This window comes from Myotis yumanensis, unplaced genomic scaffold (assembly GCF_028538775.1).
Source record: "Myotis yumanensis isolate MYYU_CA2020_CCGP unplaced genomic scaffold, mMyoYum1.0.hap1 SCAF_22, whole genome shotgun sequence".
NCBI classification, from domain to species: domain Eukaryota; kingdom Metazoa; phylum Chordata; class Mammalia; order Chiroptera; family Vespertilionidae; genus Myotis; species Myotis yumanensis.
The window spans coordinates 4,495,563-4,515,913 of record NW_027223773.1 but is presented as its reverse complement, the minus strand read 5'-3'; the positions used below and the strand labels follow the sequence as shown (position 1 = coordinate 4,515,913).

General features: G+C 54.2%; 3 protein-coding genes across 7 annotated transcripts in view; all 3 read left to right on the top strand.

The window, feature by feature from the left end:
* LYST (lysosomal trafficking regulator) overlaps positions 1-2,743 on the top strand; it is a 73,234-nt gene extending 70,491 nt beyond the window's left edge. For both annotated transcript variants that reach the window (XM_070401272.1, XM_070401271.1), the window contains 2 exons: positions 224-295; positions 1,155-2,743. In XM_070401272.1, coding sequence (XP_070257373.1) covers positions 224-295; positions 1,155-1,293 — 211 coding nt within the window. In that variant the 3' untranslated portion in view covers positions 1,294-2,743. The remainder of the gene's footprint in view (positions 1-223; positions 296-1,154) is intronic.
* Positions 2,744-3,327: 584 nt separating this feature from the next.
* On the top strand, positions 3,328-9,516 carry GNG4 (G protein subunit gamma 4). Of its 3 annotated transcripts, none has more exons than XM_070401136.1 (3): positions 3,328-3,666; positions 5,318-5,434; positions 8,910-9,516. In XM_070401136.1, the coding sequence occupies exons 2-3, from the start codon at positions 5,348-5,350 to the stop codon at positions 9,036-9,038; spliced, it is 216 nt and encodes a 71-aa protein (XP_070257237.1). In that variant the 5' UTR covers positions 3,328-3,666; positions 5,318-5,347; the 3' UTR covers positions 9,039-9,516. The 3 variants fall into 3 exon arrangements, with proteins under 3 accessions (XP_070257237.1, XP_070257235.1, XP_070257236.1); XM_070401134.1 differs by having other exon boundaries at positions 3,581-3,666; positions 5,206-5,434; XM_070401135.1 differs by having other exon boundaries at positions 3,591-3,666; positions 5,209-5,434.
* A 1,110-nt stretch (positions 9,517-10,626) lies between these two features.
* B3GALNT2 (beta-1,3-N-acetylgalactosaminyltransferase 2) overlaps positions 10,627-20,351 on the top strand; it is an 18,496-nt gene continuing 8,771 nt past the window's right edge. For both annotated transcript variants that reach the window (XM_070401353.1, XM_070401354.1), the window contains exons 1-5: positions 10,627-10,938; positions 15,373-15,520; positions 16,898-16,998; positions 17,914-18,107; positions 19,082-19,177. In XM_070401353.1, coding sequence (XP_070257454.1) covers positions 10,827-10,938; positions 15,373-15,520; positions 16,898-16,998; positions 17,914-18,107; positions 19,082-19,177 — 651 coding nt within the window. In that variant the 5' untranslated portion in view covers positions 10,627-10,826. The remainder of the gene's footprint in view (positions 10,939-15,372; positions 15,521-16,897; positions 16,999-17,913; positions 18,108-19,081; positions 19,178-20,351) is intronic.

Here is a 20,351-nt window from a genome sequence, read left to right as displayed (position 1 = left end):
GTGCAGTTTTAAAAGTTTCTGTTCTTTGTTAACCGTTAAAGGTTAACAGTATGAATTATACCCAGTGGGGTGTTCTTGCTGCATCCTCACCCCCGCAAACTTCCCAGAAGTAACTGCTGCTGTTTATTGTGCTTCCTTCTGGGTGATTTTTAACAAATAAGTAGGTGGGCTTTCTTCTCGAAGGGACTTCCTTTGGCATAATTGTGGCGCCTTTCCCCTCCAGGCTCTGGAGCACATGGGACCTGAAGCCTGTGCGGGAAATCACGTTTCCCAAGTCCAACAAGCCCATCGTCAGGTGAGCCTCCCTCCCTCGCTTCACACTGGGCTCTGTGAGTGTATTTTGTTGGATATGAGCACACACCGACCTAAAGAAATCTGTGATGGGAGTTTCATAAACAGCCAACACCTATCAAACCCCAGGTTGCCCGGCCCCAGTGGCCAAAGGAGGCCCAGTCCTTGTCTTCGTGGAGCTTAAATCTGAGTCAGGAGCCGAGCCTAACACATCAGTACACGGGGCGGGGCCAGGAAAGGCCTAGAGTGGAAGCGATGTCTTTCCTTCCTGTTGAAGAGTTGGTCACGTGACTGACGGCCCAGGAAAGGCCTAGAGTGAAAGCGATGTCTTTCCTTCCTGTTGAAGAGTTGGTCACGTGACTGACGGCCCAGGGTGTGCCTGGCAGGACCAATCTTCTCAGGGCCCCCCCCCACCCCCCCCCACCCCACCCCACCCCCACTGAAAACTCGATTAGACATAAGGAAGTCAAATTCTGCCCTATTAAATACATTTATTTTCAGTATGCTAAATTTCCAGTTTAATGACCCTAAGTTAATAATTTATTTTTATATTTAAGTGAAATTAAATATCTCCATAAATAATCATTTATTTCTCTAAAGAGGAAAGGTAGAACTGTTACATTTTTAAAGTTTCCTATGCCCAAGTGTTTGTGTTAACGTCATAAAGGATAAACAGGAAGGAACAGGAAAGTGGGACTTGAGGGGATGGAGCCGACACTGCTCCGTATCACCTGTGGGAGGAGCCCCCAAGGTGTCGAGGGGCCCTGGACCACCCGTGGCTGTGGCAGGCATGCGGAGAGCGTCACTTCTGCACCCAGATCCCCGTGTGATCACCCGTGTTAGACAGCTTTTCTCTCCCATAGCCTCACCTTCTCCTGTGACGGCCACCACCTGTACACGGCGAACAGCGAGGGCACCGTGATCGCCTGGTGCCGGAAGGACCAGCAGCGCCTGAAGCAGCCCATGTTCTGCTCCTTCCTGAGCAGCTACGCGGCCGGCTGAGGGCCGGGGGGCGTCCGAGAGCCTGGCGCTCCATCAGGATCTGTGGCTTCAGTTTAGGAGGCTGAACCTGAAGAAACGATGAGCAAACACACCTTCAGATAATTATAAAACCTCTTCATCTGCACGGACCTCTGCAGCTCCCAGGGCGCTGGGCGGAGGGTCTCGCTGTAAGTGGTGGTCGGGCGGGTGACGGCGGGCATGGCCCGCAGGACTGGGGCCTCCGTGAGTCAGTCACACTCGTCAAGTTTCTTCTACGGAAGAGATGAGGGCCCCCCGTTTCTATCATTCCAACAGTCTATGCCGAGATAACTCCTCACCACCTGCCCCCCGCCCCCCCAAAAAAGGAAAGTAAAAGGTCAAGAAGTCAGGACTTGGTGATTACCAGGCGTTTTATGGGCTGGCTGGCCACCGGAAACAGACGACTGACGACTCAGTGTTAAACAGCAGCTGCTGCCAGGCCTTCGTAGCTCAAACAGACCCAGAGTTTGTTGACCTCCACCCACAAGAACAGGGGTAGCCGAGATTCAGACACGTTTTCCGTCTCCATAAAAATCCTGTTTAAAACCATAACACTAGCCACTGCCTGCCCTTAGCCGAGTCACGAAGATGGAAACGCAGTGATCGCTCCTCACGGGAGCCTCCACTGCCGGGCGTGCACAGCCGGGCGAGCCGTCAGGCCAACGTGCAGGAGGCTTCCCCCCAGGGAAGTGACAGCTCGCTTTGTCTTAAAAAGGCTGGACAACCCCTCGGGACCACTTCCACTCTGGTTCTGCTAACGGTGCCGCCTGAGAATTCCAGCGACAGTGGGGACACTTCCCTGTGTGCCCAGCACGCTGCCACCGTCAGGACGGAACCCCAGAGCTCCTGGAACAGCCTCCCCCCCCTGGTTGCGGCCGTGTGTCCACTGGGAGCTGCTGCATCCGCTGTGAAGACACTAATAGCTGAGCGACACGTGACCACACGATACACACGTGTTCCTGCCTGAGAATACCGGTGCGATTGTGTGAAAATGTGACTCCTACGGTGTTTACAGAACTACTTTGTAACTTCCAGACTTCCTAAAACATTCTGCGTAAAAACTGCAGGAAGCACGATTCCTGAGTCTCCGCGTGGATGGATGCAAGAGGCAGCAGGGGCCGGGCCATGACCTGGAGCCGCCCCCACTGCCTCGCACAGACCTGGGCTCCGGCCCAGGCGGAGGCGAACTTCCTCCTGTTCACGTTGCAGGGATCTGCTTGTTTTAAAAAACTGCAGCTCCTGTCTGCTTTCACTTTTCTACTGAGAGTGTTCAATGAGTCCCGTTAGAGGAGGGTTGCTACTCAGTCCTTTATTTTTAAGGCTGAAGTCCGTCATTTATCTAAAAAATATGCAAAGCGACTGGTCTTGTAAAGAGTGCAATGTTCTATTTTTATGTAAAATAAACATGAATCCGGGGGGATTATTTATTCAGCATGAAGCTAATACGTACGTGTTTAAACGCCTCCCGGCCTGTTGCAGCGGACACTGTGAATGACGGCCTTCCCTCTGTCCTCACTGCCGCTCAGCCCGGGAGTAAATGTCATAAAACAGACTGAAGGCGGCTCTTCACACGACCCAGGGCTGTGGCCGGACTCAGGCCGGTGCCCTGGTGTCTGACCCGCACAGCTTCTCCCTGAGCGCCTTAGGAAGGCACGTCCGGGGCAAGGACCCCGCCTGCACCTCACCTCCCTCCCTGGCCGCTCTGCAACGGGATCAGGGGGAGCGGGAAGGCGGGGCGGGGAGCCTGGGGGGGGGAGGGAGGGGGATTGCAGGGAGGGGGGTACGGGGAGGGGGGTACAGGGAGGGTAGTGAAGGGGAGAGGGGTGAAGGGAGATACCATCCCAGGGACTGGGCGGGGCCGTGGATGGGGGCTGAGAGGCGGGGCGGAGCCCCTGCGCGGGAAGCCTGGGGAGGGAGCCCCCGTGACGCACCAGTGACGCGGTGGGATTGCCCTGCCCCTCCAGGCGGGAGACCCGGGAGACCCGCTGCGGAGTAAGAGGCGGGGCTGGGGGCTGAGCCAGGGGCACCGGGCGCCCGCAGACCCAGGCTCCCGGCCCGGGGCTCGGCCCCGCAGCCTTTCGGGCCGGCGCTGCTGACGGGCTCCCGCCCCGCGCCCACGAGGGACGATGCCGCGCGACTCGGCTCCCCGCGCCCCCCGCGCGCGCCGTGCGGGAGACAAAGCCCGTGCGTGAGCGGCGGCGGGGCTGTGCGGACGGGCGGTACCTGGGCTCCGCGCGCGAGGGCGGAACGTCCCAGATCCGGTGCCCGCGGAGCAGCGCGCCAAGAGCTGGTCCCGACCCCTGCGGCCGGCACAGGTGCGCGGCTGCTCGAACCCGGACCCTCCGCCCAGCGCAGGTGCGTACGGACCGCGAGGCTCCCGGGTACCCGTGTCCTTGCGGGTCGGGGCGGGCGCTGCTCTCCTGGGGGTCGCCCCTGGCCCCATGCACAGGACCGTCCCGGACAGGGGGGTGGCCCGTTGGCCATGTTAGCGGGGAAAATGCTTTGGGGAGCGCCAGCCGGGGCTCCGTTGTTTCCCATCCCCTGGGACACTGGCCTCCAAGAGGTTCCAGGGGCGACAAGGCGAGGGTTGCCCCCTCCCTGTGGCATCTGTCCCCGATGCTGGTGCTGAAATGTGGGCGCTCGCCTGAGGGCTTTGGGGAGCGCGGATCTGATTCACCTTAGAAATAATAACGGGGGGGGGGGCGAGAAGGGCAGGGGTGCCGCTGGAGAAGGGTCTGCATTGAGGACTTGATTGTCGTGTGCACCTTGGACTAAGGCATTAGGACGTCCCAACGTGTCCAAGTTTGACCAAATGGTAACATGGTTGGTGGCCGCCGGTTCCCCCTCGCCATCCCAGTTCCCTGGCTTGTTGGTCCTCCCAGGACTGTCAGAGGCTGGTCGCAGCCCGGCCCATGTGGCTCAGTGGTTGAGCCTCGACCTATCAACCAGGCGGTCAGGGTTCATTTCTGGTCCCGGGTTGCGGGCTCCATCCCCACTGCGGGGCGTGCCGGAGACAGCCGATCAATGATTCTCTCTCATCATTGATGTTTCTGTCTCTCTCCCTTCACTGTGAAATCAATAAAAATATATTTTTTTTCAAAAGGCCCTTTCAGTCCTGAGAAACCAGACCCTGTCCCTGTGAACTATGGGTTATTGCCAAAGTGTGTGTTGGCTTACTTCTCCGCCGTGAGAAAAGGTAGACACAGCACTTAATAGTCGGGTCCGGTGGAAATACACCGTGTATCCGATGCCTTGCTTGTTTAAGGAGTAGCCTGGCTGTGGGGTCATCAGGCTGAAATGACCGTTTAGGACAATGGCCTTGCTCTTTGCGGCTCCGACCCTCAGCCTCCTTGCAAGGGGACCGGGTGGGTCTTTAGGAGTGATTGCGGGTAACGCTGCCTCACTCACACACACACACACACACACACACGCACGCACGCACACACGCACAACTACACCTTATGAGGAAGGTGGCCAAATGGCTGAGAAAAGATTGACGTGCAAAAGACACATCATCTCATTTATTTATAGCCACGTCTCACTATCACCTTTTTTTCTTTTTTTTCTTTTTATACCGTCTTGTTGTTCTACTTGGGAAGGGGAGAATGCCTCAAGTGCATGCGTGTCCGTCCATTGCCCTTTCTCGTCTCAGGACTTTGAAGCAGTGTCTTTTGGAAATCCCCCGGTTTGCTCTCCCCGCACCTTTCTGAGCGGAGCTCCTGTCCAGTCCTGTGGATTGCCCTTGTCTCTTGGGTAGTTTATTCACTTTGGATACACTCAGGCAGGAAGAGACGTACCACTCAGGGAGAGGGATTATTTGGTCGCTGTTTGTGAACCGGAAACGGAAAGTTAGCTTCTTTAATGCACCAAAATATCAGAATACCCTTCCCGCAGCAGCCAGCGGCAGGTGGCGGACAGGACAGGACGGGACAGGCACTGAGCAGGCCCCGCCTCGCCCTTGGGAAGCAGCGCCTGTGCCCTCTGCCCCCTCTCTCGGCCGTTCCAGGGCCTCCAGGGCCAGGGGAGGAAGGAGGGCATGTCCAGCAGCAGCACCACCAGCATCTCGCAGGCCCGCAAGGCCGTGGAGCAGCTCAAGATGGAAGCCTGCATGGACCGGGTGAAGGTGAGCAATGCCCCCACCCCCCTGCCCTCGGCCCACACCCGCCAGCAGTTTGCTTCAGCATTGCCTCTGTGTCCACCACCGTCAGGGGTCAGGGGTCAGGTGACGCCCGGTGTGAGGGGTCTCCAGATATACGCTGGGTCCTCAGGGTTCTATTTAGCTCCATTGTTGTGCCAATAAGCAAGAAAGAATTCAGCATGGAGCCCTAGCTGGTTGCACAATGGTTAGAGCAAGTATGTCAAACTTGCAGCTGGTGAGAGGGAGAGAGAGAGAAACATCAATGATGAGAGAATCATTGGTTGGGGGCCTCCTGCACTCCCCCCACTGGGGATTGAGCCCACAACCCGGGTGTGTGCCCTGGCCAGGAATCGAACCGTGACCTCCTGGTTCACAGGTCGATGCTCAACCCCTGAGCCACACCGGCCGGGCAGAGTGAACACTGAGCTTGACCTTGTCAAAGACACCATCACCGTGGGGGCTGCAGCTTGGCTGTGCTCTCCACTATAATCCTGCTTTGTTTTTTCTCGGGGGTGGCGGGCGGAGCCGGCAGAGACATCAAAGATGCTTGTAATGGATCCCAAGTCCTATTGTTAGGGAGACCGGATTGCTGAGCAATAGGTGTGAGGCGCTCTGAGGGGATGGGAAGAATGAAGAACGAATGCAGGGCTGTCACGGCCAGAGTAGTAATTATGCCATCCCCTTGTCCTGGAATGTGACTAGAGCAATTGCAACATTTTTCTCCCATCATCGAAGCCTGTAATTACGGTGCAGCCACGGGGGTTATGTGCTCACTTGGTCTGTTTTAATCACCACTTTTCCTCTGAAATGAAATGGTAAAGTCCCACCGTTGTTCCCAGGCTGCCGGTTCGTTTCTTTTCTTTCTTTTTTTCGAGTCTACAGACTGTCTATTAGAGGGTGGAGGAGGGCGGGAGGAGAGCGGCCCCTTCTAGTGACCGACTACAGGGTTCCACATCGCCCGCTCTGGACCGCACGCTGGTTCTGGCTTACACTTTTGCTTCTGGTCTCTGAGCAGCAAAGAGGCCCCTGCCTGGAAGCCAGTGTGCGGAGGTGGAGGCGGAGGGGAAGCGGCAAGGGGACTGCTGATGGGGAATGAACAAAGCCTCACGCCTCTCGCCCCAAGGCAGGAGCCGGCTGAACGGACTAGCCTGGGGCTCTGGGTTCTCCCCGTTCTCTCCCCCGCCTCTGAGGGGCAGGCTGGGCTGCGGGGGGATTGATGAGCACTGAGAGCCTGTGGTCCAGCAGGCCAGCCTGGCGAGCCAGAGGGGAGGCTGGGAGGAGTCTTGCAAGGAGCGAGCCCCACCCTGTGAGGATGATGCGAGGATGATGCCTGGAGCCAGGAGAGGGTGCGCATAAAGAGGCAGCAACCAGGCAGACACCCACCTCTCTTTTATTGGGGGGAGGGGGACCGGGAGGAGCGGGCCCCAGGCCCTCTCACTGCACTGCTTGTTCACTGGCACTGCTTCCTGCGTCAGCTCTGGAGGCTGGAGAAGGGCTCGATGTGCAGAGCTTCAAACGCATCATCTGCCTGGAAGGCCCCCCCCACAGTGGCTGGGGCCGTGGCCTCGCTGTTCGCCTGGTGAAGCCACACTCGCCCAGTGTCCTGCGCACATCCAGAAGTTGGTCATCCTTGTACAGCCGCTGCGAATGCCCTCGACAATGCGTTTCAGCTCCAACACGGTGCTCTACTCCTTGGCGTCCGTGAAGGTGGAGGTCTTGTGCCGCTGGATCATAAGGAACACGTCCTGGGGGCAGCGGATTGGCATGAACAGGGAACCCGCCCCCCCTTCTCAACCCCCCCCACCCCCCTAGGCCTGTGGCCTCTGCTGTTCCCAGCCCCGCCCCGGTTCGTGTCTTTTAAACTGGGCACTTGAGCCCTAGCCGGTTTGGCTCAGTGGATAGAGCACCAGCCTGCGGACTGAAGGGTCTCAGGTTCGATTCCAGGTCAGGGCACATGGCCGGTTGTGGGCTCGATCCTCAGTGTGGGGCATGCAGGAGGCAGCCGATCCATGATTCTCTCTCATCATCGATGTTTCTCTCTCTCCCTCCCCCTTCCTCTCTGAAATCAATCAATCAATCAACTGGTCACTTGTGACCTCCTCAGGTCTTGGGTCCTGTTACACAGGACTCCACTCTCACCCAGAGGAGTGTGGCTAAGCAAACGCACCCGTGATCCTACAACAAGAATGGGAGGCGATCTAAGGACAGTTGGTTTCCTTGGAAGAGAAACTGTGGCATCAAGGGCAGCACCACCTTTGGAGGTGACAGAAGCCTCCCTGGATGAGACCCGCCAGACCACCAGGGCCGGGCACTGGTAGGAAGGTGGTTAGGGTGTTACAGACACGGGGCTGCGAGGGACGCAGATACACGGATGTGAGACAGGAACACAGCCCAACGCCGTCCTCCACCACTGTCCCAAGAGAACCCCATTTCTGAGCCCCCACCTCCCGTGCTTCCGTCCTGGCGCAGCGCCCCCTGGTGGCCGCTCTTGGGAAATTAAATGAGTCAGATCCATCTACATCAGTGGTTCTCAACCTTCCTAATGCCGCGACCCTTTAATACAGTTCCTCATGTTGTGGTGACCCCCAATTTCATTGTTACAAATTGAACGTAATTAAAGCATAGTGATTCATCACAAAAACAATATGTAATTATATATGTGTTTTCCGATGGTCTTAGGCAACCCCTGTGAAAGGGTCGTTCGACCCCCAAAGGGGTCGTGACCCACAGGTTGAGAACCGCTGATCTACATAGATACTCACAGGCATCTGAACTAGTAAACTGATCCAGGGCCCGGAGGAACAGTTATAATGTAGCAAGTCAGCTTCAGACCAGGGGAGGGTGCTGGTGAACCATAAACCGAGGCACATGAAAAATTTTCTTCTTCACACTAAAATATTTTTCAAGAGTTTACTAGTATCTGAGCCCGGCCGGCGGGGCTCACTGGTTGAGCGTTGACCTACGAACCAGGAGGTCACGGTTCAATTCCTGGTCAGGGCACATGCCCTGGTTGCCGGCTCAATCCCCAATGGGGGGTGTGCGGGAGGCAGCCGATCAATGATTCTCTCTCATCATAGATGTTTCTCTCTCTCTCTCCCTCTTGCCGGCCAAGAATTTGACATGCTTGCTCTAACTGATCGGAGGCAGCCGATCAGTGATTCTCTCTTATCATTAATGTTTCTCTCCCTCTCCTTTCCTCTGAAATCAATAAAAATATATTTAAAAACAGGGGAGGCCGGGACCCTCCTGCTGCCTCCCGTTCTGCCAGGTGGTGGGACTTGAGCAGCGTCTCTCTCGTGGGAGGCAGATGTCCACCCGTCTCCTTGGGTTTGCACCCAGGCCGAGCATGGCCTCGCCACTGGCTGTGCACACAGCCCGTCCTGTCCTCAGCGGGCCCAACTCTCCACACGCACGCTGGGAACTGGCCCCTCACCCTGCGCCCCGTGCTGTGTCCCTGCAGGTGTCCCAGGCCGCCGCGGACCTGCTGGCCTACTGCGAGGCCCACGTCCGGGAGGACCCGCTCATCATCCCCGTGCCGGCCTCGGAAAACCCGTTCCGGGAGAAGAAGTTCTTCTGCACCATCCTCTGACGCCCTTGGCCATGCAGCACCTCCTTTTCCGGATCACCCCAGGGGAACCCGCATGCCCGTAGCTTTAGGGAGCCCCCTCCCCGCCCTGCCCGTCCCTGCTCAGCCACCCTCAGCGGGGCCGGTCTCGTCTGTCCCTTGGGTTTCATGATTGTAAAGATTTCACTTTTTCTTTCTGTTTTCATGTTATTTTCTTAAAACACATTTTTGTTTATTTCAGAGAGGAAGGCATGGGGCGTGCCTGTGGTGGGCAGCTGTCATTGTGTTCCCAGTTTGGCTGTCCAGCATCTGACCCCCCTTCCCGCAGGACGGAATCACCCCTTGCAAGTCCACTGAGTGGGATGCAGTGTCGCCGCCCCTGTGGTTGCCCACATTCCCTCCGGGGTGCACCCCCTTCCTGGCACCGACTGGCCAGTTTGTGAAAATCCTTCCAGCTGTGCCCGTGTTATACGTCAATAAAAAGTGGGCTTGGTGGCCACAGTCAAGGATCCTACTGTTATTTTTTTGTCTTTGTGGCGCTTGGCTAAGCCTTGACTTCTGGGCATTTGCGAGTGTATCTGACACATCCTGAAATGGGCGGTGCTGACGATCCAAGGCTGCGTGGGCCTAGCGCAGGCGTTGAGCGCCCTGCAGGCAGTGTCCCGGGAAGGGGTGGGGGATGGCAGGCTGTGGAATTCATGTCTTTTGGGAAAAGTGCGGGAATCCCACTGGTCAGAGCCTGACATCCCATCCGGTTCCCACTGGGATTCCCCACTTGGAGCAGCGTCTCCGGAACTGAGGCAGGTGGCATCCTCCCCACTCCTCCTGCCTCGGACCCTCAGGAATGGATTGGGGGCCGGGGGGAGGTGGCTGCCACAAACCCCAGTTAGCAAACAGCACCTCCGGGTACGGAGCCCCACCCGTGGCTCCAGCTGGCTCGGCGATGACACCGAGGCCCAGCCCGTAGACACCGAGGCAAATGGCTTTTTTGATGCGGTGCCCCTCGGTGGTTCTCGGCGTCCTCCCAGGCCTCTGAAGGGGCCTGAGTGTCCTGGGCCGGCAGGGCCGGTCGGCGCTGCACCCGACTGACACTGACTAGAGGGTTCACGGCAGACTCGCGGTGTCGGGCCGCGTGGGGGGCCCGTAGGACCCCGGCTTCGCACAGCAGGCAGCGTCTGCGCGACTGAAAACTGCGGGCTCTTCTAGCTCCTTAGGCCTTCGCCAGGGCGGGGCTACGCCCGCAGCAAAGGCGTAGGGGGAACCCAACCTCCGAGCGGAGAGTTCCTCGGCATCCCCTCCTCCAAAGCCTTGGAGGGAGGGGGCGTGGCAAAGAAGTTGGGGGGGATGCGCATGCTCAGTGTAGGACCTCATGCATCGCCTCCGCGCCCGCCGAGTGACGCAAGCGAGAGCATGGGGTTTCTGGGAAATGTAGTTTCTGGGCCTCCCGGCCACTGGTGCGTCGCCCGCCTGGGGCGGGAGCAGGACTCCAACTCCCAGCAGGCTGGCGGGGCACGAGACGGGACGCAAGAAAAGGGGCGGGGCCAGCGAGAGCGAAGGAGGCGGGGTCAGGTGAGGGGCGTGGGGAGGCCCGGCGAGGGGCGGGGCTCCGGCCGCCCAAGGGCCGCTGCCGCCCGCTTCTGAGGATCCCAGGCGCGCGGCCGGAAACCGCAAGGCACCTGGACGGCGGCGGGAGCGCCTGGAGCCGTCGCACGGGCGTCGGCCGCCCCTTCGGCAGGTTCCCTGCCCTCCGCCGGGACGCGGGAGGGCCCGGCGCGCGACAGGGGCGCGAGGTGGGGCTGGCGGGGGCGGCCAATGCGAAACTGGCTGGTGCTGCTGGGCCCGTGCGTGCTCGGGGCGGCGCTGCACCTCTGGCTGCGGCTGCGCTCCCCGCCGCCCGCGCGCGCCTCCGCCGAGTCCCCCGCAGGTGAGGGCCGGACCCGGCCGGGCCGCCCGGGGTGGGGTGTGGGGCGGGGGCCCGGGTTGGGGGAACGGGCCGCACCGGGGGCCTTTTCATCCGCGGGCGGTGAAGTCGGGGAAACTTGGGGGCGCTCTTGTCTGCGCGCGTCCGGCGGCTGTCACCCCCCCGCCCCCCGCCCCGCTTTCCTTCCTGGCCCCGGTTCCGACCCGAGTCCTGCGGCCGCCCCAGGCCGGGCCGAGCCGCCCGCCTGCCTGGCGCGGAGCCCCGCGTGCCCTTTCGCCACCAGCGGGTCCCTTTCTTCGGTCTCGTCGGGTCCAGCCTGAGCTCTTGGTGCCGCGGGGAGTGTCTGCGCGGGGGTCCGAGGGGTCGGGCCTTGCTTTTGGGGATAACGGTGCTGCAGGAGCGGACGTAGCTCGTGGCCTTCGCAGACTCGGTGATCTCAGCCGGGGAAACACGGGTGGACGCGAGCGGGAGGCGGGCGCCCGGCGGAGCGGCACCTGCGAGTCGGGCTGGCGAACTCCTTGCTAATGACACGCACGTGGACCCCAGCTTCGCCCGGACCCCGGCCGCGGCCGCCTCACCCCTCCCTCGCTCCCTCCCGGGCAGGTCCCAGCCTCCTCCACGGAGCGCGTTGTCCCGGGCAGGTGCCCATCGCATTGTGTGTGCGTGGATGGGTCCCGCCGGCCTGAGCGCCCCTTAGGTGTCCCTGCTTGTCTTCTTTCCTATGGGCTCACCCTAGGTAGGACCTTTAAGACACCCCGAAGGCTCTTTCACAGATTAGGTAATCGTAGTGCTTTTTTGTTTGCTTGTTTTTTAACTACGTGGTGAATTTTTATTTTATTTTTTTTTTACCATTCTTCCCCCAAACAGCTGTTCGCTTCTCCCAAAGTTTTAAACATTAGGATGGACTGTTTGCAGTTCTTAACTTATAATTGTTCATCTGCATTACTAACCGGTTAATAATTAATCAGCATTTTTAACCGGTGAATGGTTAATCCGCATTATTAACCGGTCAATAGTTAATCAAAGAAAACACGATAATTTAAAGAGAAACAAACATCAGAAGTTCTTTATTCAAAGTCATGTCCGTCGCTAGCTACACATTTCCCCCATCTTTCAGGTCATTTGTGGACACCGTCCCAATAGAACTTTTCTTGTTTTGAGGCAGACCATTCAGAGACCCAATTTTCCACTTCTGCGTATGTTTTTGAAGGGCTGCTCAGAAAGTGCGTGTGCCATCGCTCAGAACAAGTGGTCATCTGAAGGAGCAATACAGCAAAATAGCACACACATCAAATCACATCTCTATCAACATATGTGGAACTCCATCAATTGAAAAAAATCCGCATTGTTAACCGGTACACCTAGTATTTGAGCCCGGCCAGTGTGGCTCAGTGGTTGAGTGTTGACCTAGGAACCAGGAGGTCACGGTTCAATTCCCGGTCAGGGCACATGCCCTGTTGCGGACTCGATCCCCAGTGTGGGGCGTGCAGGAGGCAGGCAATCAATGATTCCCTCTCATCACTGATGTTTATCTCTCTCTCTCTCTCTCTCCCCCTTCCTCTCTGAAATCAATACAAAATATTTTTTAAAAATAACGTTGGTTTGGGATGATGCATTAGGAGGAGTTTTGTAAAGGTTAATTTAGAAAAATGATGTGACCACAAGATTTCTCTGTCTAAGGCAGTGGTTCTCAACCTTCCTAATGCCGCGCTCCTTTCATACAGTTCCTCATGTTGTGGTGACCCCCAACCATTAAATTATTTTCGTTGCTACTTCATAACTGTAATTTTGCTACTGTTATGAATCATCATGTAAATATCTGATATGCAGGATGTATTTTCGTTGTTACAAATTGAACATAATTAAAGCATAGTGATTAATCACAAAAACAGTATGTAATTATATATGTGTTTTCCGATGGTCTTAGGCGACCCCTGTGAAAGGGTCGTTCGATCCCCAAAGGGTCACGACCCACAGGTTGAGAGCCACTGGAGGTATTTGGAAAAAAGCATATCCATTCAACAAATGCTTAGTCTTTTGCTGGATACAGAGTCCCTGCTCCCAAAGCACCCACAGTCTGTCTAAATGAAACAGACTTGGGCAAGTAGAGGCCAAAGACATACTGTGAGCTTGCTTTGCAGTTTTGCCTGGGGCTGGTTCATCCCAAATAACCCCTCTAAGCTCATCTTGTCCTTGCTTGTTTTCTTATTTATGGAACGATGACCTCATAGGGTGTTTTTTTTAAAATGAAGATTCAATTAGTAAAACAGCCAGAACAGTGCCCGATTCCTAGTAAACACTCCTTGAATTTTATTTTTTTAAATATATATTTTTATTGATTTCAGAGAGGAAGGGAGAGGGAGAGAGAAAAAAACATCACTGATGAGAGAAGATCGTTGATCAGCTGCCTCCTGCACACCCCCCATTGGGAATGGAGCCTGTAACCTGGGCATGTGCCCTAAACTCAGAATCGTGACCTGGTTCATAGGTTGATGCACAACCACTGAGCCACGCCAGCCGGACAGCACTCCCTGAATTTTAGAGAGAATGGTAGACGCGTGGTGGCGGATGCCTTTGCTAGAGCTGCTTTGGGAGGGCATGCTGGGAGTGTGTGATGATTGTTCTCGGTAGGTCTGTGATGAACTCGTATGGTTTCCCCATTTTCAAGATTTCTGCCTACTTGCGATAGATGTCATCTGAGAAGAATTTGATTTAGCCCAGGCTTCATGGTGGGGTGAAATAACAAGAATCTCTATTCCATTTAGAATTGGAGGACCTTTAGGAAACATGCCTATTGTGGAAAATAGGGCTCTACACAGAAATTCCTGTATTCCACCCTAACCGGTTTGGCTCAGTGGATAGAGCGTCGGCCTTTAGACTGAAGAGTCCCAGGTTCGATTCCAGACAAGAGCATGTACCTTGGTTGCGGGCACATCCCCAGTAGGGGGTGTGCAGGAGGCAGCTGATCGATGTTTCTCTCTCATCGATGTTTCTAACTCTCTATCCTTCTCCCTTCCTCTCTGTAAAAAAAGTATTTAAAGAAAAATTCCTGTATTCCTATCATTGTTACAATGGCATGCCCTTCAATTATCTTATTAGAAAAGTCTGTCCCCAGATTTCCTTTTTATTATTTTAACTGGCCCTTTGGAAAAAAGGTCAGCAGGTTTTTGTTGTCTTTTGATTGAATACCTAGATCCTGTGGCATATAAAAACATGGCACTTACTGTAGCAAAGGTCATTTATTTTTGGACACACTCTGGATCAGGTCCCACCATTGGAGAAGGAGAAGAAATGGAGCCCTCCTCAGAGCTATTTATAAGCCCGTCGCTCTCCAGCTTTGAAACTGGTGACAGGAACAGGGACAGAGTAATCTTTCCCTTCTGTCTTCCTTCTAAGGACACATTTTAAAAATGTGATCCCGCCCATTAGACCTCATGACAGTAAAAAAGGAGGCATGCACATGGCTTGTCACTTGATTTTTTTTTTCTTCTAGAAACGTTGCTTCCCCACCTTCATTCTTTAGAGTAAATTAGTAAGCAATACAAGGTTTGCTGGCTACGGAATTTATTGGTTTTAATAAGGGTGCTGGGGCTTTCTCAGCTTCATCCCCCAAACCTACACTCTAAATATTCAGGTAGGACTCCACCTTTGAAAGCATATTCTTACTGTTGTTAGTTGCTATTGAGAGCTTACTATTTGCCTGGCACCACACCAGTACCTCTATGCACATTCATTTAAGTTACAACTCCATGAGAGGTAGTCTTATGCCCATTCATAGTTAGGGAAACTGAGGTTCGAGGAGTTAAATAACTTTTACTGTTAATCCTCACTTGAGGATATGTTTCCATTGCTTTTTAGGGAGAGTGCAAGAGAGAGGGAAAGACAGAGAGAAACATCGACGTGAGAGAAACACATTGGTGGGTTGCCTCCTGCATGAGCCCCGACCCAGGCCCGGGAGGAGCCTGCAACGTGCCCTTGACTGAAACTGAATCCCGGACCCTTTGGTTGCGGGCAGACGCTCTATCCACTGAGCCACACCGGCAGGGCTTAAATAGCTTTTATATGTAATGTGATATATGTAATGTGATAGAGGCAGGATTCTGATGGTGGCCTCCCTGACTCTGCCTGCCCCCTCTGCTGTCGTTTATGCCACAGTGTCTTTCCAAACTGATGCGCGTTATAAACATCTCGTTTGTTTCAAAGAATTTATATATTCACATGAGCATGAGCATGTACCTGTGTGTGGAAGACACCAAAGTGTTAGTAGTTGTTATCTCTGGACAGTGGGCTTGTAGGAGCTTTAGAATTTATTTCTTCTTTGTACTTACTTGTATTTTCTACAAACATTTATGTTATGTTGGAATAACGTGTTTATGTTCCTTATTACACGTCGTCACTGAGACGGGGCATTTCTGATTGATCGTTGCTTGTTTCTAGAGCCACTGGCCCCAATTCCTCAGGGGAAACACGGTCACTACGACGTGGTGGTTGGTGTGTTGTCCGCCCGCAATAACCATGAGCTTCGAAGTGTGATCAGAAGCACCTGGCTGAGACATTCACTCCAGCACCCCGCGCTCGGCCCCCGGTAGGTCCTTCTGAGTTGGCACCTGCCTGACTTCGGGAATAAGGTGCGGCCTCTTTTCTGGGAGAAACGGCAGTTGTGTTTCGCTTTTCCTCCATGTAGTGGAGCCCCAAAGTCAGTTTAACCAGGGTGTTAAGCCAAAAGGTAGTTGGGGAGAATATAGTCATTGGTTAACATACCTACTATTTATAGATGACTAGTTTGTTTTGTTATTTTTATTTGTTTGCTTTGGTTTAGAATAGCAATTCTTTTTTAAAAAATATATATATATTTTTATTGATTTCAGAGAGGAAAGGAGAGGAAGAGAGAGATAGAAACTCAGTGATGAGCCCTGGCCAGTTTGGCTCAGTAGATAGCTGTGTCAACCTGCGGACTGAAAGGTCCAGGGTTTCATTCCAGTCAAGGGCACATGCCCGGGTTGCGGGCTTGATCCCCAGTAGGGGGTGTGCAGGAGGCAGCTGATCAGTGATTCTCTCACATCATTGATGTTTCTCTCTCTCTTTCTCTCTTTCTCTCTCCCTCTCCCTTCCTCTCTGAAATCAATAAAAACATATTTAAAAAAAAGAAAAGTATGTACCTATATAATTAAAACAAAACAAAACACCAGAAAAACTCGATGAGGTTGCTGGTTATGTTGGTAGCAGACATTTCAGAGGAAGCGGTGGATATTGAAGCTAAAATTCCCGTTTTATAAAATGAGCAGGAAATGAGAAACTAGAGGCTGCAGTGGTAGTTAATTCCTGTGTAGAATTTCACTGTCAAGGAAAGGGTGTGGAGAAGGAGGGACAGGAGGCAGATAGGAATGATGTCAGGACGTCCTCATATTTATAATGTATAGGGAAGGATGGAGCCAGGGGTTACAGGTAACCATGGTTCTAGGTAACGGGTGAAGCAAGGTTGAGGAGAGGAGAGGACGACCCTCGGGTAGAAAGGCCAGCCTGGGGCCACGGGAACACCCTCTGAAGTGGACGAAAGCACGCGGAGAGGACACGGGGCTGGGTGTCGGGTGCAGGGGGGGGAGTTGGCTGTAGGTGCGCTCACCCTGGCTTCACTGGGGGGCTGGGCGGAGTACTGGGGGGCTGGGTGGAGTACTGGGGGGCTGGGCGGAGTACTGGGGGGCTGGGCGGAGGACTGGGGGGCTGGGCGGAGTACTGGGGGGCTGGGTGGAGGACTGGGGGGCTGGGTGGAGGGCCGGCCCGGAGCCACGTGGTGCTCAGCGCCTGTGGATTTGCTCGCTGCCTCACTTGCCTGGGCTGGAAGCGTGAAGTTAGAGTTCACACCGATCAGTCTTGTGCCTCAACGTCAACGCTCTGAAAGGGGGAGGAAATGTGCACACGCAGGGCGAGGCCCGGTGACCCTGTTCATGTCGCCCTCCCTCAGGGTGCTGGTCAAGTTCATCATCGGCGCCCGGGGCTGCGAGGTGCCCGTGGAGGACCGGGAGGACCCCTACTCCTGCCGGCTGCTCAACATCTCGGACCCGGGTGAGCCTCCTTCCGCGGCCGGGACAGCCTCCCCGGGGCTGGCGTTAAGGACAAGTCGCTGAACGGAATAGGATAGTGTCTGTTTTTAGCAGGAGAAAGTGGAGCCCTGTTAATGCTTCATGTAATCTACCGAGTCATTTCTTGAAAAATGATTTGAAGAAAGCTGTTTCGATCTAGATTAGACGGCAGGGAAGAGGAAGAGCAAGAGCAGGGAATTGGCAGTCACTCGGCCTGGGTTGGCTTCCTGGCCCTGCCCCTCTGTGACCCGGGCGATTCCTCAGTGTCTCTGGCTTCGGTTTCTTACCTGTGAACGGGAGGCAGCTCCGCACCCACAGAGTCGCGGGGCGGGTGCCGGTGTGGCGGGCACTGCGCGGAGGGGCCGGCGTGCGGGCCGTGCGCTGTGCCTGCTCCATCAGGATCGTGTGAGGGCTCCTCAGTGGGAGGGGAACGCATTTCAGTTATTTTTGTCTGAAAACTGCCTGCCCTGACACGTATTTTAAATTGTCCGAGGTGTAGGTTTTATGGATTTTGCAGAGCAAGCCTCAATTTATTCATTATTTATGGCTGTAATCAGCATTGTTTCCAATATCCCTGTTTGCTCCACCTCTCCTGACATGCCTTTGAACTTAATATTCCCCGTGGTGTTTACATATACATATGCACACACGTGCATGCAAAACCTATTAAAGTAGCTCTGATCAATAAATATTTTACTTACTTGTAACTGAAAACTTTGTTCTTAAATTTGAGAATATTTTTTTCCCTAAAAGCAGCCATATTTCTGAAGCATTTAAAAGCATTGCCATTTGGGAAAGAATCACATGACAAATAATTCCCTAGATTTTGCTATCAAGAGGCCTCGTCACTTCCGACGAGCTGATGATGTCAAACTCCTTTCTCACTGATCCTCCTCAGTTCTGAACCAGGAAATCGAGGCGTTCACTTTTCCCGAAGACACGCCCTCGGGCTTCTCTAAGGACCGCGTGGTCAGCGTGAGCTTCCGCGTGCTGCACCCCATCGTGATCACCAGCCTCGGGGTGCTGGGCGGCGCCAGCGACGTGGGCTTCCAGAGGAACCTCACCGTCAAGCTGTACCAGGCAGAGCAGGAGGTGTGTGCTGCTCGCACAGGCGTTCCCAGTTCTTTTCAGAAGCGCCGGCTGCTTCCTCCTGGGGTATTGTAGGCGGGAGACTTCCCCTCCCTCCCACCCGTTGGGCATGTCAGAGGGTAATGCACAGGGTTGCGCAAAACTAGTCCCACACGTTGTCAAGGACGAGAGTTCATGAAAGAAACACACATAACCCACTCAGAGTACCCTTAATTCTGAGCTACAGACGTTTCCTGGATGGTAAGTTGGTATCTAAGAATGAGCAGGGGGCCCTGGTTGGTGTTGCTCAGGGGTTAGTGTCGGCCCACGCACCAAAGGGTCAAGGGTTTGATTCCCAGTCGGGCATGTTCCTGGGTTGCAGGCTCAATGCATGGGCCTGGTTGGGCGTGCGGGAGGCAACCAATCAATGTACCTCTCTCACATCCATGTTCCTCCCTCCCTCCCTTCCACTGTCTAAAAATCAATGGGAAAAATATCCAAAAAAAGAAAAGAAAGAACAGGCATGAGAAGAGGGAAGCGTTCTTGTCTGAAACGCTGGGAGGGGCCAAGAAAACGAGACAGAAGCGTGCTCTTTGATGTTGGTTTTTTCCTCTAAAAAGGTTCCCTTTGAAGGGGATTCCTGAGTCCTTTGTTCCGTATAGAAATCTGTGGTCTTCCATTTATTCTTAACCCTTTGGAGTTAAGCATAGTAAGTTGTCTGACCAATACCTCACACTTGCCCTAATGCCTCTCATGTCAGGGTGGTGTTTGAAGGTTATGAAGATTCTTTTTAGTAGTTTAGAACTTAACTACCTTTACTTCGTAACCATGGCGGACTAGAGAACCCAGATGACACCTGAACCACAGTGGGACAATGCTGGTAACCAGGTGGGGCCACTGAGGACTTAGCTGGCCACGTCAGATATGCAAGTACCATGTGAGATCTGTGAGTATCCGTGTCCAACAGGAAGTGTTTCTTCTTGTCTCCCCCTTTGCAGGAGGCCCTCTTCGTCGCTCGCTTTAGCCCCCCGAGCTGTGGGGTGCAGGTGAACAGACTGTGGTACAAGCCCGTGGAGCAGTTCGTCTTACCAGAGGTACGGGGGGAGAAGGGGGGATGGAGCACCCACGCAGCCTTCGCACGCTGGGCTGGGCTTGGGGCAGGCCCTGCTATTCTGTGGGTCAGGAGAGCTCTCCAAGGTGCTAGGGGGTGAGGCCACAGCAGGGTGGACTGAACAGTCGAACTCTGCAGACTCCGGGGAGCGTTGCCATGCCTCCAAGCCACTCTGCAAAGCGTGGCCTGTTACCATGGTCCCATTGGTGGGGCGGGGAGCCGCGTGGCTGTGTGAATGACAGAGGACAGTAACGGAGTCATAGAAAGATCCGGTACAGGAACCATCTGTCAGGGTGCTTGCATTCCAGTGGGAGAGGTTAGTTTGACAACAGAAAAATAAACAGGAAATGTTAGCAGAACGGGGCCAGCTGGCACGGCACTGACGGTGGAAACCAGAGAGAAGTTAGGAGAATTTACCTAACTTGGGGGAGAGGAAGTAACTTCCTAAACTCAGACTTTCATAGTAATAATCACAAAGGAAAAGCTTGTCAGGTTAAGGAAGGTAAGACTTATGGACCTTTGAACTCAGTAAAAAAGAATAAATGCAAACAATTCTGAAAATTATTTTCAGCATATAAAAATACACAAGATTATCTATTAAAAGCTCATACAGATTAATAAGAAAAATATAAAATTCAGTAGCTAAATGGCAAAGAAGCAAGACAAAGCAATGTCCAGAAAAGACTATATGATTCATGTACGTTACTAGAAATCCACGAAACACAGGAATCGTTTTTAATGTAACAAATTAGCTTAACCTTACTTTCTTTTACCAGTATCTCATACTGGCATGTCCATAAATTGCTAATGATCCTGTATATTAGAATAATTTGCTTTTGAATTTTGCAGTTTGCACTGTGTACCAAAATCCATATAAAATCTGTCTGTTTCTGATCCCAGTAATTTCATTTCTGGGAACTTGTTTTAAATAAAACACAAAAGTTTGACACCAAAACATGCCTCATGTGATTGTCGGAGATACTGGTGGGTCCCAGATGTCCGAGGGCGGGAGATGCTTGAGGAACCGGCTGCTCCGCTCAGCAGCATGTTCCCCACTTTCCCCACGTTCCTGGGAGGAGCGGCTGGGCAGTGGCAGGAGCCTGAGGACCTGCTTTGGACGTGGGGGGGAATGACTCCAGTGGCTGAAGATGGTCTAT